We start from the raw sequence: 21,860 nt of genomic DNA, 5'->3' as shown, positions 1-21,860 counted from the left end.
ATAATATCACTGGTCTTGGACTATAAGTGAGTGCTAGAAGATATTAAGACTGTCCTACTCAAATCCTTTATTCCACAATATATAAGCTGATCCCTCACCTAGTTCTGGAGTAATGCTACACAACCATATGTATGTAGCATCAGAGCAGAGAGAGAGGATGGTACTCAGCTTTGTTTTACTCAAGAGCACACCCATTGAAATTAATGAACATTACTAAGTTAGGTCCATTGGGCCAGATTCAACTCAATAGTAGAGCTACTGGGAGCCAGTGCAACAAGTCCTGCATATGCCCCACTCTCCTTCCTCATGCCACCCCAATCAGTTTGGGGGTTGGGAGAACCCCCAAACAGTGAATTTTGGGGGGGGGAGAGAAGGGAGATTCTTCCATTGGGCAGACAGGAATGTTTGCACTGAAGGAATAATTGTATTACTTCAACATTTAATTCCACCCCTTAATTTCAGTGGGTCCACTCTGAGTGAAACCTGGTTAAATACCACCCAGGGTTAGAAGGAAGTCGAATCCTAGTAATTCATAATCTATCTGTGGTCAGTGAGAACAATGACAACAACATTGCCAGCAACAACATAGATTTGTCAGATTTGTCCAGGGATACAAGTTCCAAAAGCCATAGCTCACTAGTGGAGCTTTTCCTTTGTATGCAGAAGGTCATATGTTCAGTCCATAGCATATCCAGTGAGGTCTGGAAGAGACTTCTATCTGTTGGCAGTCAGTATAAACAATAATGAACTAGACACGGACCAATAGTCTGAGTCCATATAAAGCAGTTTTTTATGATCCTAAGTTTCAACATCAAAATTCATTCACTAGAAGTTTCTAAGGTGCTGCTACTCTAAGGTCTAAGAAATCTGCAGTCTGTAGAACTGTCCAAAGATCAATCTCCTGTGTTCTAGAAGCATTTTTCCCTCTATTCAGAACCAAACAGTAGTGGTGCTTCTGAATGATGGCCGTCATTTCCTGACTTCAATAAGCAAAGGCCGTCTTGTATTCCCCAAAATGTACAGCCTATTCAGATCCCATGCTGAGCATGGGATCTGAATAGCTCAATGTCGAAATGCTCTCTGCGCTGATGAGTACGTCCTGAGATGAGGGAAAGTGAGGCAACAGTGTGGCAGCAAAAGCACACACACATACATGAAGCACCTCATGCTCACAAAAAGCACCTCATAATGCAAAAAATGCACAGATACCCTAAACAGAGAGTCAGGAAGTGTCACAGACACACTCTTGGACAAAAAGCACCCACAAAGAGAGTGAGCAAGCATCTGAGACACACACACAGAAAGAGAGAAAGCACATCCCCTCTCCCATCTCGGTTTGCTTTTCTGTGTGGTCTGGGCAAAAGTTGCAACCTGTAGAATTCCTCTAGAATTATTTTGCACGGCATTGTCTCAGAACCGCCATCAGATTTAAAGCGTATATGGTCTGCACACTAAAAGCCACTGATCCAGTGCTTGCCAACATCGCCAGTGCTTGCCAGCACAGCAGATGGAACCTAAGGCGTGGATCCTTCTGGATGCTCAGTATTTTTAGAGAGACAAACCCAGGAAATGTATCATACATAACCACTTTGTCCCTTGATGTGTTCTGTGCTTTGATGGTGGGACGTTTTAGTATCCTGTGTGAGAATCATGATGGGGGGGGGGCTGTAATTACCGTATTTTTCGCCCCATAAGACGCACTTTTTCCCCTCCAAAAATGAAGGGGAAATCGGGGTGCGTCTTATGGGGCGAATGCCTGCAAGCCTCGCGCGCCCGGCAGGAGGTCCGACCGGGTGCGCGAGGCTTGGGGCGGCAGCCTGTCGCCCGAAGCACGGGGAGCCCTCTGGAGGGCTCCCCCTGCTTCGGGCGAGTGTCTGCAAGCCTCGCGCACCCGGCAGGAGGTCCCACCGGGTGCGCGAGGCTTGGGGCGGCAGCGGACTGCTTGCGCGCACCGAGAAGCTTGGGGCCAGCTGAGCTCAGCCCGCCCCAAGCTTCTCGGTGCGCACAAGCAGTCCGCTGCCGCCCCAAGCCTCGCGCACCCGGTGGGACCTCCTGCCGGGTGCGCGAGGCTTGGGGCGGCAGCGGACTGCTTGCGCGCACCTAGAAGCTTGGGGCGGGCTGAGCTCAGCTGGCCCCAAGCTTCTCGGTGCGCGCAAGCAGTCCGCTGCCGCCCCCAAGCCTCCCGCACCCGGCAGGAGGTCCCGCTGGGTGCGCGAGGCTTGGGGCGGCAGCGGACTGCTTGCGCGCACCGAGAAGCTTGGGGCGGGCTGAGCTCAGCTGGCCCCAAGCTTCTCGGTGCGCGCAAGCAGTCCGCTGCCGCCCCAAGCCTCCCGCACCCGGCAGGAGGTCCCGCTGGGTGCGCGAGGCTTGGGGCGGCAGCGGACTGCTTGCGCGCACCTAGAAGCTTGGGGCGGGCTGAGCTCAGCTGGCCCCAAGCTTCTCGGTGCGCGCAAGCAGTCCGCTGCCGCCCCAAGCCTCCCGCACCCGGCAGGAGGTCCCGCTGGGTGCGCGAGGCTTGGGGCGGCAGCGGACTGCTTGCGCGCACCTAGAAGCTTGGGGCGGGCTGAGCTCAGCTGGCCCCAAGCTTCTCGGTGCGCGCAAGCAGTCCGCTGCCGCCCCAAGCCTCCCGCACCCGGCAGGAGGTCCCGCTGGGTGCGCGAGGCTTGGGGCGGCAGCGGACTGCTTGCGCGCACCTAGAAGCTTGGGGCGGGCTGAGCTCAGCTGGCCCCAAGCTTCTCGGTGCGCGCAAGCAGTCCGCTGCCGCCCCAAGCCTCCCGCACCCGGCAGGAGGTCCCGCTGGGTGCGCGAGGCTTGGGGCGGCAGCGGACTGCTTGCGCGCACCTAGAAGCTTGGGGCGGGCTGAGCTCAGCTGGCCCCAAGCTTCTCGGTGCGCGCAAGCAGTCCGCTGCCGCCCCAAGCCTCCCGCACCCGGCAGGAGGTCCCGCTGGGTGCGCGAGGCTTGGGGCGGCAGCGGACTGCTTGCGCGCACCGAGAAGCTTGGGGCCAGCTGAGCTCAGCTGGCCCCAAGCTTCTCGGTGCGCGCAAGCAGTCCGCTGCCGCCCCAAGCCTCCCGCACCCGGCAGGAGGTCCCGCTGGGTGCGTGAGGCTTGGGGCGGCAGCAGACTGCTTGCGCGCACCTAGAAGCTTGGGGCGGGCTGAGCTCAGCAGGCCCCAAGCTTCTCGGTGCGCGCAAGCAGTCCGCTGCCGCCCCAAGCCTCCCGCACCCGGCAGGAGGTCCCGCTGGGTGCGCGAGGCTTGGGGCGGCAGCGGACTGCTTGCGCGCACCTAGAAGCTTGGGGCGGGCTGAGCTCAGCTGGCCCCAAGCTTCTCGGTGCGCGCAAGCAGTCCGCTGCCGCCCCAAGCCTCGCGCACCCGGCAGGAGGTCCCGCTGGGTGCGCGAGGCTTGGGGCGGCAGCGGACTGCTTGCGCGCACCTAGAAGCTTGGGGCGGGCTGAGCTCAGCTGGCCCCAAGCTTCTAGGTGCGCGCAAGCAGTCCGCTGCCGCCCCAAGCCTCGCGCACCCAGCGGGACCTCCTGCCGGGTGCGGGAGGCTTGGGGCGGCAGCGGACTGCTTGCCGGCACGCAGAAGCTTGGGGCGCGCTGACCTCAGCTTGCCCCAAGCTTCTGGATTAGCGCAGCACACCTGGGGGGGAAATAAATTTTTTTTCCTTTATTTCCCCCCCTAAAATCTAGGTGCGTCTTATGGGCCGGTGCGTCTTATGGGGCGAAAAATACGGTAGATCCATGTTTTTTGTGTCATAGCTGCACTGGTGGACACTGGATCTGTGACCAAAGCAATCTTTAATTTGATGGCTGTTTGAGAATGGGCTTCCCATGTAATAATATCCATGCAAGTTATAGATTGCCCATTTCTGATTGATTCTGGGCACAGCAGCCATTTCATGATAGGTGATGCCACCCACAGCAAGTATTTTATAATGGCACTTTCCCTTAATTCTGAATGTGCCCCAAAGCCTAAGGGTAGAACTCTTTGACACAGACATTTCCAGACTGCAGAAAAAAGGTGAGGGAAGAGAATATTCAGATCAAACAAGTTTTCATGTGCTCCCATTCACATCTCAGTTTTTGCAGAATGCTTATTTACTTTTTATCCATTCCATCAGGCTCCTCCCTTAACTGTCACCTAACAGCAGTCATTCCATCATGCCATAGTAGAGGGAGAACATACACTGCATGGCTTCTCCATTGGCTCAACTGAGATTCTAGTAACATTCAGCTCCTCCTCTCCTTGAACTCATTCCATTCCAGCTTCTTGCTTCTAGAACTCTCTAACAATGAACTAGTACCTGAGTTTGGTTTTTTCCTACCCCCTCCCCAATCCCTTTTCCTATTCTGTCATGACCCCCTTATTGTTGATATTTGTAACCTGCTCTGGCAGTCCCTTTTCAGCTAAGAGCGGAGTAAAAATGCTTTAAATAAGTCTCTCCATATTTGCCAAACATTGGCAAATCGGGAAAGAGAGGATTCTGGATTAAAAATTGCTTCTAAACCACAGGTCTTTTTACAGTTAGTAGACTGCAGTTATCTGTAAAAGCTTGATGGAACTTTAGGAGTGGTCCCTGAAATAAAATGGGGCTATAGGACCTTTGTGGAGCAAATGGGTTAAGGATTGCAGCCAGTTAAATCACTGTCAGTACCATAAAATGTGCATGCTGTCATGATGCTCTTTTTCGATCAACTTTTCTAGTTTAGAAACACTTTGGGATATGTATAATCTGTAGTCAGTTTTCCATACTTTGTTTGATCAAAACACTCCATCATCGTTTTCTTCTTTTGTTTTAGATGATAATAGGGAAAATGTTAATGACCAGGCAAAGCTAATAGTGGGAATCGTGGTTGGTCTTCTTCTAGCAGCTCTGATTGCTGGTGTTGCTTACTGGCTATACATGAAGAAATCAAAGTAAGACTTTGCTGATAAAATTATTTAACATTTTATATTTTATAAAAGATACACTCTCTTTGCCAAATTTACTTTATATAGCATTCCGAAAACATAGTTAGGAGTGTGGATGTGATCACCCAATCCATGGCCTTCTGTATGTTCATTTATTTTAAACATTTTGATATGGCTCTTCATCAGAATTGATCCCATGGTGGTTTGCAAGGTGAACAGACACTAAAACACAGACAAGGATGAGTCAGCAGTAAAAAGAACTTTAGGTGCCTGTGTAGATTTTGACTGCTGCCTACAAGAATACAACATGGCTTCCAAACAAGCCTCCTGAGGAAAGCACATTCTAAGGAAAGCACAGAGCTGACAATTCCCTCTCTCTAGTTGCCACCCATTTTACTTCTGACAGGGGAGACATATGGAAGGGCACCAGCAGATGACCTAAGGGTATGGGCAAGTTGTTACAGGACTTGATTCTCATGTACCTGGGTCCCAAGCCATTTAAAGCTAAGGTGCAGATTGAACACTCATGCAGGATAAATAGGTACACTTGGAGACTGGGGTAGAGATTAAACCATCTGCCTGCCTCTGATGAGCCCAGTGTCCAAGGCAATGACAGGGAACATTGCTTGCCCCCACAAGATGTTGGGTTACAGCAGCCATCATCTCTGACAATTCTCCACCCTGGCTGGAGCTTCTGGGAGTTACGAGTTCAACAACATTTAGCAGGCCACAAGTCCCCCACCCTTGACCTAAGGTGGTGGACAGGTTGTGTCCCCACTCCCCTGTGTCCCAGACATAGAATTCCACAGGTGCTCTTGAAACCAAGCCAGCTCCTACTGTTTACATAAATCCCAATTTTTCATCTGCATAGCTTTTCCCATTGTTCTGTTTATTTGTTATGCTGGAGGAAGGGGGGGTGCTGAAAACTAGTTTTTATACATACCAATAAATATGAAACGAAACTGTCACTTATATAAGTACAGCTTTAGATATTTTCAGACTCCTTGATATGGATGTAGGGCAAACATGCTAGTTATGAAATATGCAGAAATGAGAATGGGAGCTTAGTCCACTACATTACATACACGAATATAGTCATCCCTTTGTAGCCTGAAACATTACATGACGACTGAGGATAGAAAGCAGATTGTTTTTAAATGACTGTTAAGATGGATTTAGATAACCTCATTGGTCATGTAAAGATTACAGTTATTCCATGATTGTCTGAGCATTTGAAGCTTTCATCACACAATGGCATGCATCACATCTCATAAGAATAATAGTTGTCCACGGAACTTCGCATTAGCTTTAATCAATCAGAATGTAAATGGATTGTCATTTCGTTGCTGAATCTAGCCTTAGTTGAGCCTTAGTGCACATGACCTTACTAGAGGCACAAACCGTACAGCAAGTTAGGCTTGCCTCTAACGTAATTCTAAGAAGGAATGAGCAGGTGTGGGGTAGGAGATGGTTGCTTGTTCAGATACTTTCTCCATAGGTAAGTGCTATATTAAAAACAATACAGTATCAGGTAATATAATGTGGTATAATTAATATCATGGAAGTTGTATTTTCAGTGTATAAGAACTTCTGTTGTTAGGAGCTTTGTATATAATGCATCAAGATAAGCTCTCAGAGCAATGTCAGTAGAATATATTTCAACTATTTACTTATTTGAAAACTAAGTCCTCTTCTACAAGTTCAGTTTTGATAATATGAATGGCTCTCACTTACTGCAAGTGAACAATTACTTCTTAAAACATCCTAACTAGGGTGATCTTCTAGTTAAGCTTGGGTTTGTTTGTTTTTTAGAGAAAAACGGGTTTGACATCAGTGAGAAAAGCACACATGGACTCTCTTAAATAAAAAAATAAATAAAAGTTGTCCAGTAGCACCTTAAAGACCAACTAAGTTTGTTCTAGGTATAAGCTTTCATGTGCTTATACCCAGAACAAACTTAGTTAGTCTCTAAGGTGCTACTGGACAATTTTTTTATTTATTTCAACTGCGTCAGACCAACATGGCTACCTACCTGAATCTCTCTTACATGTTGTTGAAAAGGACACATGGAATTTCTCTAACATGTTGAAATGGGGTCTAGTAATTTAAATTCAACGATGACCCGTCTTGCATTTGGGTACTCCCACTGTGGTCTAAACCACTGAGCCTCTTGGGCTTGCCGATTGATAGGTCAGCAGTTTGAATCCATGCGACAGGGTGAGCTCCTGTTGCTCTGTCCAAGCTTCTGCTAACCTAGTAGTTAGAAAGCATAGCAGTGCAAGTAGATAAATAGTTACTGCTGAGGCAGGAAGGTAAATGGTGTTTCCATGCACTCTGGCACTCGTCATGGTCCTCTGTGCACCAGTAGTGATTTAATCATGCTTGCCGCATGACTTGGAAAGCTATCTGTGAACAAATGCCGGCTCCCTTGGCCTGAAAGCGAGATGAGCGCCATACCCCATAGTCGCCTTTGATTGGATTTAACCATCCAGGGGTCCTTTACCTTTTCAGGAATATGGCTTGGAGGGGCATTGGAAATTTGGAGTCTTCCCACAGGAACTACCTTTCTGAAGGCTACTTTCCATGGGTTGTTTACCATTGGTTCTGTAATGGGTGGACTGCACCCAATATGGAGTCTTGGTTTGGCCAGAATCTCCTGCCGCTTCCACCACTGCCGTGCTTTTGAATCTAGCTGCTGCAAAACCACAGTTTGATTCAAAGCTCCTCCTTACGTTAGCCTATCTATTGCAAGGTTGTTGTTTTTCCCCACCTTCTGTTATATAACCCATTTCTCTACACCATTCTCCTTATACCAACACATCAGCAGATTGTTACTCAACGAAGAGCGGAGGGAAGTGTGAGAGTAGAGCAGAGAGTATTATTGTGGATGCTGTGGCTTCTGCTTTGCAAGGAGCGGGGCTCATATTCAACCCCTGACATCTCCAGGTAGCTCTAGGAATGTCCCTCACCTGAAACCTTGAAGAGCCACTGTCAAAAGTATGGCGCTTCCCTTGCCTATTTGGACCCTTTTTTGTCCCATCCAATTGCCTGAATTCCTCCGTTGTCTTCATTAGATGGAGCATGAGTGAGACTAGCCCTTTTCCAAGCACAAATATAGGTAGAATCGCAGGGAGGAGGGGACTGGGTTCATGCCTGCTAGCTCTGTGCCTCTTCTTTATGCATTGATTTATGCTTTAGAGCCAAACCTACATAAGTACATGCACTACTTACAAAGGGTCTGTCTGCACTCTGTGTTGAAGATGCTTGAACTATTCATCCAGCAAATAATCGTATGTAATATAGGTGGAAAGCAGGATAGAAGGAAATGACGCAAGTAGAAAAATGAATAGATCTCTGCTGCAAGGAGCTTATTTAATTTGCATGCCAAAATTAAATTACATTCCAGGATTTTCTTTCTAAAAGTACAACCAAATCAAATCTGGCCTTTTCTCTGGTTTCCATACTGCATTTCATCCTGCTTCTTTGGAACATAACAAGTGCCTTGTTTTGCAAGTAGCAGAGGGATAAGCCAGTTTGTTAGCCAAGGGGAAGGGCCATAGCTCAGTGCTAGAGCAACCACTTTGCCTGCAGGAGATCCCAGGCTCAATCCCCAGTATCTCCAGGTAGGACTGGAAAAAGACTCTTGTTTGGAACCCTGGAGAAGCTGCTAGTCAGTGTAGGCAAAAGGCTAAATGGACACGGGTCTGACTCAGTGTGAGGCAGGTTTCTATGTCCCTAAAGGAACTTGACAAAGAGCTGCAGCTATAGAGATGTAGGAACTCCTTTTTAACCAAGGAGGGGGGGACCTGTTTTCCTTCTGATGTTGCTGGACTACATTTCCCATTGGTTAGGCTGGCTGGTGCTGGTGGGAGCTGAAATCCCAACAACTTCTAGAGGACCAGAGATTCCCTATCCCTGTTTAAAGTGCATATTGCTATGCTAGGGAACTATTCCCCTATGCCTAATGTTCCTCCTCTCAGTTAATACTAGCTTTAAGATTACTACCCTATAATTACAAACCCACATGACTGCGTTTCACTTTTCTGAGGTCAGGTTCTTGGGCTACAGGTATGCTAACGGTACTACATACACCCACTAATGTGTAGTAGAAAAAGTGTGTGGTATGAAATTATCAAATTACCCTTTCTCTGACCATTACTGCCCTTCATTGGCTGTTGCTTGTGGAAGGCAGGGATAATTATCATTCTGTTCATCAGACTGGGTTGCCCCAGCCATTCTGGGTGGCTTCCAACAAATCAAAACATCAAACATGATCATAGAATCAAAGAAACATAGAACTGTCACATGTTGTGTTTTAACTACATATTATGAGGTTAGTGGCTCTTGTGTTAGCCACTCTCACTATAACTCAGGTGTCTCAGACTTTCCTTGTCCTCACAATCTACTCTTTTAGCTCCAGAACCTGGTTTGGGGGTCTCCATCATCTATCACAGGCAGTAATTAGTTGGTCTTTGTCTCAGTTTCCTTTCTAAATGCTGAGATTACTTGGGTATTGTCTCTCAAATAGCCCATTCTCCTTTCATTTCAGGTTCTGTCTTCCAGATTCCTTTTCTTAAATGTCTGAAAATTGTCAGCTCCGCCACCTTCTGTCTCCATTGCTTTGCTGGGCTCTTTAGCTGTAGGACTAGATCTGTGCCCGATTGCAACAGTTCAAGCTGTAGACACTTACTGCAATCCAAGTGCTGCCATGGCTTCCAGTGTTGCATTGTAGCAAAAGAAACAGCAGTATTGGCCTTTTCTTTGCGCAGTTGACTGCAACAGAGTCCAAAAGAACACCAAACAAGGTTGTCAGTTGCTCAGACTAAATAAGAAAAGGAACAATTGGTTTATTTTCAAGATGCTTAAAGCGGATAATGAAGCTAACAGAGCTTAGACAGATTATGTTGGGAACTAAGTGAAATTATTTGTTGTTAAATTATAGATAATTACTATACCTGTCACTTTTGAATAAAGCCTAATAACTTGAATTATCACTGCAGGCAGTATTCTATTTTCAGCATAACTATCTCTTAGTATAAATCATTGTTGCTGCTTTCTGTGCAAAGAGCAGGGGCATATTTATTTAATAAAATGAAGGATTAGAAGCAAATGCCCAAAGAGATGGAAATGCTATCCATTTTGGAAATCTTTCCTGGCACACTCTATCAGTTACAAATTTTGGTGTCCATATAGGCTCCCCTTCTCAAACAGTTTTTGAACCCACCATTGAACAATTATTCACATGATCTCTGTCCCCAAAGGGATGTCAACGGAGAGTCTCAGAAGGAAGCAGCACAGAACATTCAAACCCTCCCGAGGCAAGAAAGTTACTTCTTTATGTGTGTTGTGGTTTGTAGAATCTCTATTGTCTTGTCATACCCCTGTAGCAAGAACTTGATATGTGACCCTGACGGATGCTCAGATTTTAATCTGAAAAGAAATATTGAATATGGTTCCCTTAAGGGTGTAGTTATGGTGCTCATAGTAGACATTAGCCCTATTTGGATGTTACACTTGTGTATAAAATCAACACACAAATAGATCGTGGGGCAACACTGATCAACCCCTCCCCTGATGTGTTACAAACAGCTGCATGCACTAAGTCTTCTACCCAGCCTAGAACACTGATCATGCAGGGTTCTAGGTCAGATGGAAGCCTTCATGTGAACAGCTGTAAACAGGACAGAACCCTCCTCCAGATGTTTGTACTGTATATGTGTATACCCTGTGGTGCAAAAGTATTCAGCATGGTCCTGTCCCCCCTTGGGTGTTGATTCTACACATGACCATATTAGCAGCATGTAGGGCTTATATGCACTCTTAAACCAAATGGTGGGTGGGCATACATTAACCAATTCTGTCTGAATGAAATGCTGAAGGCCTACCCTTCTACATCTCTGTTTCTGTCTGCATGTTTATTTAAAAGGTTAAGTGTCAAACCTATAATATAAATGAGGTACGAAGAAATTCCCTGTGTAGGCAGCAGTCAGGTGTTGTCTAGACCAGTGTTTCCCAAACGTTTTTGGGCAACGGCACACCTGTTTACCGGAAAAAAATCTCGCGGCACACCACCATTAAAGCCCCGCCCCGTGACGTCAGCGCGCAGCGTCACGCCGGGAGGGACGCACAAAAGTGAAAGTTTTTTCCCTCCCCCTTGCCGGGGTGGGAGGAGGCAGCAGAGCGAGGGACTGAGGGACGGCGGCAGCTGAGGCGGCGGCGGCTGCGATAGCGGGCGGAGGAGGGGACGGCGGCGCTTGAGATCATTGTTGTTGTTATGGCTGCTGCTGCTGCTGCTGCTGCTAGGGGATCCGGGGACGTGAGCAGGCCTGGCCCGACCCGGGTTGAAGGAGGACAAGCCGGCAGCGCGCCAAGTGAGTTCGGTTGCGCGCGACGGCCCCCGCTCCCCCCACCCCCGCCGGATCCTCGCCGCCGCCGCCTCTCGCCCGCCTCCCTCCCACGGCACACCAGCCGATGTCTCACGGCACAGTAGTGTGCCGCGGAACACCGGTTGGGAAACACTGGTCTAGACAAGCGTCCCTTTAGGCATCTTCATTTACAGATCATCTCTCCCAATGAAATGTAATAATACTAAGAATACAGGTCATTCTTCCTTCAGAAATGCTTGTTTTTCATGTGTATGTACACATAAATTGAACTCAACATTTTATCCAGGCTGTAGCTGGAACAGACTGGAAGTAGGTTACATTAGGACAGGAGTTGGTTCAAATTAATTTTAGAATATATTGGGATGATGGGGGTTGTGAGGAATGCCTGACTGAAAACTGAACTGCAGCTACTTTTATCACAAAATGCACAAAAAGGCCTTGGAGCCATTCACCTGGCATCTGAGTTAATTGCTAGTATCTCAGTAGGTACACAGGTGGCGCTGTGATCTAAGCCACAGAGCCTAGGGCTTGCTGATCAAAAGGTTGGCCGTTCAAATCCCCGCAACGGGGTGAGCTCCCATTGCTCGGTCCCTGCTCCTGCCAACCTAGCAGTTCAAAAGCACGTCAAAGTGCAAGTAGATAAATAGGTACTCTCCGGCGGGAAGGTAAACGGCGTTTCCGTGCACTGCACTGGTTTGCCAGAAGCGGCTTAGTCATGCTGACCACATGACCCGGAAGCTGTACGCCGGCTCCCTCGGCCAATAAAGTGAGATGAGCGCCGCAACCCCAGAGTCGCCCACGACTGGACCTAATGGTCAGGGGTCCCTTTACCTTTATCTCAGTAAAATATATTTCAAATGATGCTAAAGATACAGAGAGAGAGACCTGCTGAGTGATTGAATGATATATAAAATAGTGAGGCCGTTTAACCACACTCTGATCTTCTTAAGTTCATAAGTGTCACATAAACTTGCAGATGTTGTTGGACTACAACTCCCATCAACTCAGCCACCATAGCCAATGTTCTTGGGTGATGGGAATTGAAGTCTAAAGCATCCCCATAGCTACTTTTCAACAAGTTCATATAACTATTCCAATGTGTTTCAAAAAAGAAATATGTTTAATGTTCATGCTTTTCTTCCTAACTAAAATCATCACCTGCAGTGCTAATCATACTTACCTAGAAGTGAATCCCCCTCAGAAGCATTGGGTTTCCTGCTGAAATCCTTTTCATACCACAAATGTTGGGTTTTTTGTTGGTGTTTTTTGGAGAGGGGAGATAGTTTGTCGCCCCCTCCAGACAGCAATAATGTGGTATCATTGGAGAAGAATTGCAGAACAACTGATGAAGCAGAATTAAATCCTTCATTAATGCACTATTATTGTGTCAAAAACCTGTTGTGGAATATGCCAACCAAAACACCAAACTGGAGAGGTTTAGGTACCAGAATCACAGTTTATGTGTAATTTTTCAGTTTAGTGGTATTATTTGGGGCTGATGGTAGATTTAACACTGATGCATATAACAATGCCAGTGGTGTTATATGGGGCTGGGACTGCAAAGATTTTTCAGGGGAATATGAATTTAGGTCCCTCAGCCGGACACAATATTGGGGCCAGGGGAAGTGGCAATGTCCCAGGAGCATGCTTGACTTCATTTACATTTACATCTACATCATTTACATCTAATCTTCCTGCTTTATGTGTAGCGGCAGCAGAAGAGAGCTTGTAGCCTCTCATCCAGCAACTACCAGCCAGCATGGTATAGTGGTTAAGTGTGGTGGGTTCGTAATCTGGTGAACCGGGTTCACTTCCCCGCTCCTCCACATGCAGCTGCTGGGTGACCTTGGGCTAGTCACACTCCTCTGAAGTCTCTCAGCCCCACTCACCTCACAGAGTGTTTGTTGTGGGGGAGGAAGGGAAAGGAGAATGTGAGCCACTTTGAGACTCCTTAAGGGGAGTGAAAGGCAGGATATCAAGTCCAAACTCTTCTTCTTCTTCCCCCATGACACAGACATGCGCACTTCCCTGAATTCCTCTAGAATGACACATTGAATATCTACGTATAACTTGTCCAAAATTATCCTGTTTTGTATCTTGTATTGTACATGTCTTTTATTATTTTTTTTATCCCATGAGCCACCTAGAATCAGAAAAGCAGCCTATAAATATTTTACAGTAAATAGCTGTTTCATCTTCCATTCCATAGGCATGAGATAGGGAGAGAAGGGGGCAGAATGGCAATTGGAAAGTTCATTTGCTGTGACTGCTGGTGCCACAGACCCCCTTCCTTCCTTCCTGAATAATAATAATAATAATAATAATAATAAAATAATAATAAAATAATAATAATAATAATAATAATAATAATAATAATAATAATAATAATAATAATAAAGCACCACCACAGTAAGCATGTTAACCCTGTGAATTGGGAAGAGTTATGTTTTAGGATGGGCATTTATAACTTGGATAAATTCCTTCCCCCCACCCCACTCACAAGACCAGTCGATGACAAGAAAACTTTTGTGGAAATACTACTTTTTTGTATGACAACAGAAGGAAAACCAGAAAAAAGGCATATTGAGCCTTAACCTTTAATGTCCCTTAATGTAACCAAATTACATAGTCAGAGATAGATAACTTCTGTCCTAGGTACTTTATCTAGTAAAATCTCCCAAGTGCTATATTTTTACAAAGGCTAACTTCTCAAACCTCATGACACATTTCATTAGGATCCTGGGGGGGTTGCTTAAGTATATTATTAGAATGACTCATTTTTCTGTCCAGCTAATCTCCGTAGCCTGGATATTGTAGCAATAATTGACAGATAAAGATAGGTTAACGCAAATGTGCCTTTTCTGTAGAGATTAGGAGGTGCAAATTTACCGTACTGCTTTTCTGTTGTTGTTGAGTACCCATCATGGAGTATGTTGCCTTGTCCCTTTCTGTCCTTTACAAGCATTATCTGTAATAATAGTTTATAGAAAGTTTGGTGTCATTGCTGTGGAGATGGGAGTGGGGCAGCTTGAAACTTTAAAACAACCTTTTCAGCATTTACTCATTTAAAATCATTGTCGTTGGCCATTGCTTTCTGTTACAGCTCATCCTCTTTTCCTAATTTTAAGTAATGAATAGTGATGAGTTTTTATCAGATTATGCAGAATCTATGAGGAATGGCTCATAGAACCATTTCTCTCTGCACATGTCTGAAATAGAAAACTATATCCTAAGTTTGTTTATAAGGAGCATATCAGAAATGTACCCACTGTTTCATTTCCTGCATTTCATATACCCAACTCCAATTTTCTGCCATTTTTATTGAAAGCCCACTTCAGTGCATTATCCAAGCTCTTGCTAGCAAACAAAATCTCTGAGACGACATATCCATTATTGGGGATGATTGAGGCAATGGCATCAGCTAACTTCCTGAAACAAACATCTCCAATAGAGTAATAACTATCAATCAGATAGATTATAGTAACCTAAGAAACAAGTAAAAAATGAACAAATAATACTTGTATAAAGGAAAAGCACATAGTAACCCATTACAAGCACAGCACAGACATCCTCCCATGCTTTCCCACCTGATTAAATCCCAGGGTAGTAGCAGAAAAAGGAAGAAATGAGCCAAAGTGGAATGGAGGACAGGAAATAGGCAGAGTCTCTAAACAGTATCATCCACCAGTGATTGTCCACCGGCAGAAAGGACTTCTGCTTGCACAAGAGGGCTTCCCCATTCTACTCTCAGAAGCTTCTCTGGGGGATTCAGGGACCTTCAGGAGCAGATTGGGGGGTACTCAGGGAGCTGCACAGAGTGGAGTCCACCTACAAATAAATGATCAACACAGATTCATTTATTACTACCCAGTGCTGGGAATAGACACAACATTGCTTTCAATGAATCACCACCACAAACAAATTTATTATTCTCCCGCAGAAGACAGTATGCTGAAACGCAGTGGACATACTGTTTCTTTTGATGTCTGTTTACAGCCTGAGCATCATTTTGAAGCTTTGCACTTTACCATACCACTTATTTAGTATGATGCAATATCAGTCCCACCAAGTTGTTTTCAATTGAGAGCAAATGGCCCTTCAAGAAAAGCTTGTCAGGCTTTTCAGACACCTGAGGTCCCATTTGCTGCTCCCCTCCCACTAAGGACCTTATGCAAGTCACTTAAGTAGAGCCCATTTACAAGGACTGCCATTGAATTAATGAGTCATTTTGAAAATTGCTATCCAGCTCCAATATAAAAATCTAGCATGATAAAAACTAGTAGGAGGCAGTAATGTTGCCTCATTTTGAATCCTAAGCTCCTAGCTTATTGGTGGGCATAAAGAGGCTGCAGTGGTTGAGGCAAACCTTAACTTTAAGGCAGGAGTTTTGACGTGTGACCATGGATGGTGCAGAACAAATGCATAACAGGACTTGGGAGTTCAATGTTTCGTCGTTCCTGAAATTAGTCCCTATTCCTTTCACTTCCCCAGTTGTCATAAATAGATTCTCTGTTCCTCTTGTTCCCACAGGGAGCAGCTTCATCCCTTCACTTTTGTGCTGGTTTGGTCTATGTGGTGAGAATACCACAGGGAACATGCAAAGCACAATAAGCACCACTATCACAGTGCCAAGAAAAAGCAGCAGAAATATGTTGGTGGAAGAAGATAAAGCCACCTGACTTTGCATGTTTTTATCCTCTCTGCATGGTGAAAGCACCACTCAGAGATAGAATCAGCACAAAAAGAACCTAGGAAACCATCCTTTTGTAGAATAAAGTGGTAACAGAGGAAGAAAAAGAAAACATCATACTCTGCCTAGTCTTGGAAATGCTAAAATGCATCCTGCAAATTCTGGTTGTTGGTGGGTTTAACCATTAGGCAGAACACTTACAGCCTACTTTGCAGCATGCCTGTATATGCTGTTCTCTGTGTGCTATGCATTTGAAAAGTTAAGCCACTTCAGCCTTCTCACCCAAGGCCATGTTGAGCATCTGCAGTCACAACTCTTTTTTCTGCATAAGAGGTGTGCAGGTGTTAAGCTGCCTTTGACACAAGGGATTTTGCTTGTATCACTTATATGGATTTGTGCATTTACATTTTAAAGCCCAAGTCTTTAAAATGTTATCACACTAATACAGGAGGTCTTTCACTTCACCAGACTCTGAAAGCTGCTCTCACATGTAATGAAAACTTTTGTATGGCATTATGTTTAAGCTACCCTGTTCCTGCACTCAATTAATACATCTACCTTTATAAAAAGGGCACCTTCTGGTTTGAGTGAGTCATGCCTCATTTTTCTCTTGAATATTCAAGGCATTTCCAGGCATGGGTGTTTACGAGTGCAAGCCCAAGCGGGATTGCACTGATCCCTGCAGGAAAAGCCTGGGTCACTTCAGCACAAGGATACAGTCGTACCTTGGTTCTCAAATGTAATCCATTCTGGAAGTCCGTTTGACTTCCAAAATGTTCGAAAACCAAGGCGTGGCTTCCGATTGGCGCAGGCACCTCAGAAACAATAGCCAACAGCCACATCAGACGTTTGGCTTCCAAAAAATGTTCAAAAACTGGAACACTTACTTCTCGGTTTTCGGCGTTCGGAAGCTGAAATGTTCAAATACCAAGGCATTTGAGAACCAAGATTCCGCTTTGGAAACATTTGGTTTCCTCTTTAGAAAAGCAAACACCCAATCAAGTGAGCTGCCACAGGGTGGGAGGAGACAAGGAGATAAGAGGCCATAGGCTGCTAAAGGATTAGAACTATGTATTGTAGTGGCAGAGGACCCCTACTCAGAAGAAAGTTCTGCTGTGTTCAGTGGGGTTTGCTTCCTAATAAGTGTGTTTAGTATCGTTGCTTAAATATGGCCGTGGGGAAAAGGTATTGTAGTGCAAACCTTGTCTTGTAGAAACAGTCATGTGGAGACCTGTACAAGCAGACAAGCTAATCTATACATATGAAGCCACATGGAGATTCCAGTTATATGAAATGGGCCCTAGGTTTTTTCCCCCTGTTCCCAGTAGCTATCATGCATAATGAATAGAAATCCCACACACAAATTTACTTCTTGTTCAAAAACTAGTTTAGAAAAGGGTGTGTATTCCTTTTTAAAGTGCTTTGCAAGTCCTCATTCATTATTATTTTTTCCACTGTATGATTTAAACTTCAAAAAGGTTTTTAATGCACAAGGAGGGGTTGCCATGTTGATAAAAACCACTTTGATGTTAGCAACAACACCTTCTCGAGGAAACATGAAAAAAAATCTTGCGAATGAATTTGTATGAAGAAGTACAAATTATTAAAGCAGACATAGCTCAGTCCATGTGTAGATTATAAATGAGGGTGGCAGAAATTTTAAACTCAATTCACACTAAGCATATGTGATATTATGGCACAGTTCACTACATTAAGCTGTTTCATTTGCTAGCGTAGTAATGTTCGTGTATTGATAGCTGAACTAAGAATCCTCTCTCTTGAAAAGCAGGAAACATTGTTCATTGATGCAACAAAGCAAGATGTCACACTACTTTTATTTGCATTTTAGGTCAGCCTCAAAACATGTAGATAAAGACCTTGGAAATATAGAGGAAAACAAAAAGTTAGAAGAAAACAATCACAAATCGGAAGCTTGAGATAGAGAACTTGTCAGTCACCACCATTCCAGGTAGGTGTGAACAATTTCATAATGTTGTCTATCTGTACTCTGTATATGATTTGAATGGCTTTTAGTCTCTGCATTGCTGAAGTGTTTGTAGTATTTACACATCAAGATGAACCTAGGTTTATCTGCTCAACATTTGGAAGGCCTTCAGAAACGCTTTCAGTTGCTTGGGGCTTTCTGTGGTGTTATTTGAAAAACAAACGGTTATCACCTCACCAAGAGACAAACTGTTATCAATAGAATCTTATCGATTGTTATCAATAGAATCTGCTATCAATAGAATCTATCTTGGACTTCCTAAGACCTCTAAGCACTTTAGCACCACACTGTTCACTAAAATAACACACACTGTTCACTAAAATAACGGAAGCAACTCCAGGGCTAAGTATACTCCTGGGTGTCTTCTAGGTCAACCAGTGTGCCTGTTTTGACTGGATATGAACTCCTGGTTCAAACAGGCCACTCTGTCCACCACCAATCACTGCAATTTATCTATATGTCTCTGTACACCAGGGGCTCAGTGCTATTTGTTTAATCTTTTTCTCGAAGGTCAAAAGTTCGAAAGAATATCTAGCCATGACAGATTACATGTAGGTTGTGCTACTTCAAAGCAGTAAGTTGGACTGGGTTTGTTCTGATGGCAGTTCTATACCACTGTGAAGAGGCTTTCTTTTCAGAAGCCCTGTGCTAGCACTCTCCAGAAACAAAGTATGAATAGATTTTCGGTCCAAAAATACTCATTTCAGAATGAGTAACACTGGGACCAAGACTCAAGAGTTAGACTGTGTACATTAAAAGTACATCCTGGGCTAAGTGTAGTTTACCCCTTATAGAGCTGCAATTTCCAGCACACTTTACAAACTACAGTTACCAATATTTGAGGGTGGGGTGGGGGAAGGATGCTTTAATTGTATGCAAGACAAAGAGCTAAGGCAAAAAAGAGAAGGCAGTCAATGTTTAGGAAAGCCTCAGGAACAGAGCCTCGGGCAACAGGGCCGGCACTGATCGAGGGCTTGCTCAGCACTGTCATGGCACCTTTATAATTTTTCAAAAGTCAGTCGAGAGATTCAAAACCATTTATGATTTTGGAAAATATTTTTAAGACTTGCTGGCGAATTATAATGCACTCTTCATTGTTGTGCATTTCACAGTGTTCTATAGTAGCCTTCATTTATTTCTTCCTTTTTAATTTTTATGACATGCATTTTATGTGGGAAAACTAATATTCCTCACCCCACCCCCCATTTGTGTATTATCATCAACATACAAGTTCATCTTGACTGACCTTGTTTTTTCTCATTTTCAGAGAATAAACATAGACCAACTGAAGCATGAACATGGATTGTATTTAAGATATATACAAAGACATGACAGCTATTCATGGTTCAAGTATTACACAGATCATTCTATCAAGTTTTTGGAGGAATTTACACAGTTATTTCAAGCTTACAAAAATATCAGCAAAACTAATTTTGGCGGCAGCCGTGATAATAGGTCACAAGTTTGTGTTCTGTTTGAATATCTTTTTTCCTTTTTCTTTTTCTTTTTTTGTAAATGTCTGCACTGAAGATTTCTTTTGGTTTGCCTTTATGTAAATTTTTTACGTAGCTATTTTTATACACTGTAAGGCTTTGTTCTGGGAGTCGCTGGTAATCTGATGTATAGTGTAATGTTTTTATTTCCATTGTTTTTTGCACCCTTTAAAGAGGTACATTTCTAATTCTGATTGCTATCAGTAAAGCTCTTACTTTGCACAGCAAGTATCTAATTTATAAGATTGCCTTATGGGAAAATGAGACACTTCTCTCTATGTTTTTCAATCACCACTAAAGGAAAAAGGGGGGAATAAATCTGTAAAAGAAAAATAAGTAAAAGCAAACTAACCGGTTTTTGAAATAATGAACACCTGCTCAACTACAAAGGACATGTATATAATTTACAAAAGGAGAGTAAGGTATTAAACAAGATTCATGTTGTCATGTATACAGATGTCCTACTAACAAGTCTTTTTTAGACAGGAAAATCTTTTTATTGATAGCATTCTGGAAAACTAATTGTTATTGCAATTCCATGATATATAGTGTGAATGACTGAAATTAAGAATTAGTTCTGAAATATTTTTGTTATCCACTGCCTTAAATATTATCTATCTTTTTATTTTAAAAGAAAAAAAGATCAGTTGAAATTGGAAGTTTTTGGGTTTTTTTAAGTGGTCATATCAAAGCTGCATTTTTCCACAAAATAGAATATATATTTTTGTGTGTGTGCGTTTTTGTTAACTACACTACAGATATTGCACCTTGAGATAATTTTAGTGTTTTTAACTGGTACATAATTTATCAAAAAAGTACATGAAATTGTAACAATGAAATGAAATCTATGTATCTTTAGTTACATTCAAGATTGTAACTTTATAAACCTGTTTTATGCTTGAGAATTTTTTTAGAAAGTTAGCATAAAAAGAAACATTTGAATAGATCGGGGCAAATAGACAGCAGTATTTAGCAGTGCTCTTTTAGCGGAAGAATAGCATCTGGGAGAATGTGCTAGATAATTTTTGATAACGGCAGGAAAATATTACTGGAATGGAAGTTTCTGTTTACAGATTTACGAGCCAGGAAAACAGGAAGATTCTGTAGATTGTGGGGAGTTTAAGAAGAAGAAAAATAGAGATGGAAATTAGGAAATGTATTTTGCCACTGGGGGGGGGGACACTGTTGTAAATTTGTAAAATGTTAAATGTCTGGGCAGTAGTGACTGATGTCTTAAATAAAAGCTTCCTGTAGTGTACTGGCATGGATTAAATACATGAAATGTCCTATAAATTCAATACTGTATAAAATATTACAGAAAAAAACTGTTAAAGTCCTCTCTGCATTGGTTAAGGCTTTATTTGGCAGGGGAACAAAAAATTAATCTTGGTCAATGTTTAAACCAAAGTTAAAAGGGGGATAAAACCAAAGTCATTTGTTTTGCATGGCAAAGCCATTTATGATATCTTTGTAAATACTGTGGTTTGGTTTTTTTCCTTTTTCTTTTTTTTTTTGAATTTTGTTTTTTTTAAAAAAAATCTAAAATTTTTAAGCACCTGTTTTCCAAAATAAAATGTGAACACACACAAAAAAAGATTATAAATAATTTTGTTTTGGCGTGAAGACATCATTGCTTATAAGAGAAGATCCAATTGGTGTGAGTACAGTAAAGGGAAATATAATGTCTTTTAAGTTTTATGAAACGTAAGCATAGAAAAGTAGTCCCATTAACAAAAGGATCTCTCCTGATCTGTAAAAGAGCCATGCAACTGACCAGACTTGAAACAAGAGTGGACACCCAAAAATGAGAGTGCTCAGCTTCTGCATCCAGTGTCATTACGGGAAACCAAACTCTCACCTTTTGAATTTCTACTGGCCATTCCAATGTAATTCTTGGGGGGTGTTTCTTCACTGTTGACATCAGACATGTTTCAGGAATCAACAGTACAAATTAATTGTTGCAATTCATGCCTGAAAGACAATAAAAGTGAAGTATGTTTTCACATTCCTGTCTGACATTTTAGTTCAAGTGGGATATTCATACCTGCATGAAATAGCTCAGTAATTTGGTTGGCATGGGTCCTGGTCAGGCAGATGCTTTTGCACATGCATAACTTCAGTCTGTTAGTGCCAAGAGACTGGACAGCTGGGAGTTGTGGTACAGAGAACATTGGGAAGCTCCATGAATGTATTACTCATGCACACAGCAGGACAAAGAGATGGACAAGACAAAAGTAGCAGAGTAAAGTAGCAGAGAAAACACATTCAGGTGCAACCCAGAGAAAGTAATAGACTCAAGTCCTATGGTAATCAGTGAACCACAGCACACAGTACTCAAGTACTATTGTTTCCACTGGGATTTTTTTTTTAAG

At 43.5% G+C, this 21,860-nt stretch overlaps 1 protein-coding gene across 9 annotated transcripts in view; it reads left to right on the top strand.

Moving 5' to 3' along the window:
• ALCAM (activated leukocyte cell adhesion molecule) overlaps positions 1-21,493 on the top strand; it is a gene marked incomplete at its 3' end in the record, with an annotated part of 113,606 nt that extends 92,113 nt beyond the window's left edge. For 4 of the 9 annotated variants that reach the window (XM_081199000.1, XM_081198998.1, XM_081199001.1 and 1 more), the window contains 3 exons: positions 4,803-4,920; positions 17,840-17,959; positions 19,263-21,493. In XM_081199000.1, coding sequence (XP_081055126.1) covers positions 4,803-4,920; positions 17,840-17,927 — 206 coding nt within the window. Of the gene's footprint in view, positions 1-4,802; positions 4,925-10,175; positions 10,233-17,839; positions 17,960-19,262 lie in introns of those variants that run through there. The other 5 variants (XM_081198997.1, XM_081198995.1, XM_081198996.1 and 2 more) reach the window with 3 other exon arrangements.
• Between the last annotated feature and the right edge of the window lie 367 nt (positions 21,494-21,860).

Source organism: Podarcis bocagei (genome assembly GCF_964188305.1).
Source record: "Podarcis bocagei genome assembly, chromosome: 6".
NCBI classification, from domain to species: Eukaryota; Metazoa; Chordata; class Lepidosauria; order Squamata; family Lacertidae; genus Podarcis; species Podarcis bocagei.
Note: the sequence above shows the minus strand (reverse complement) of the source record. Positions and strands in the feature narration are given on the sequence as shown.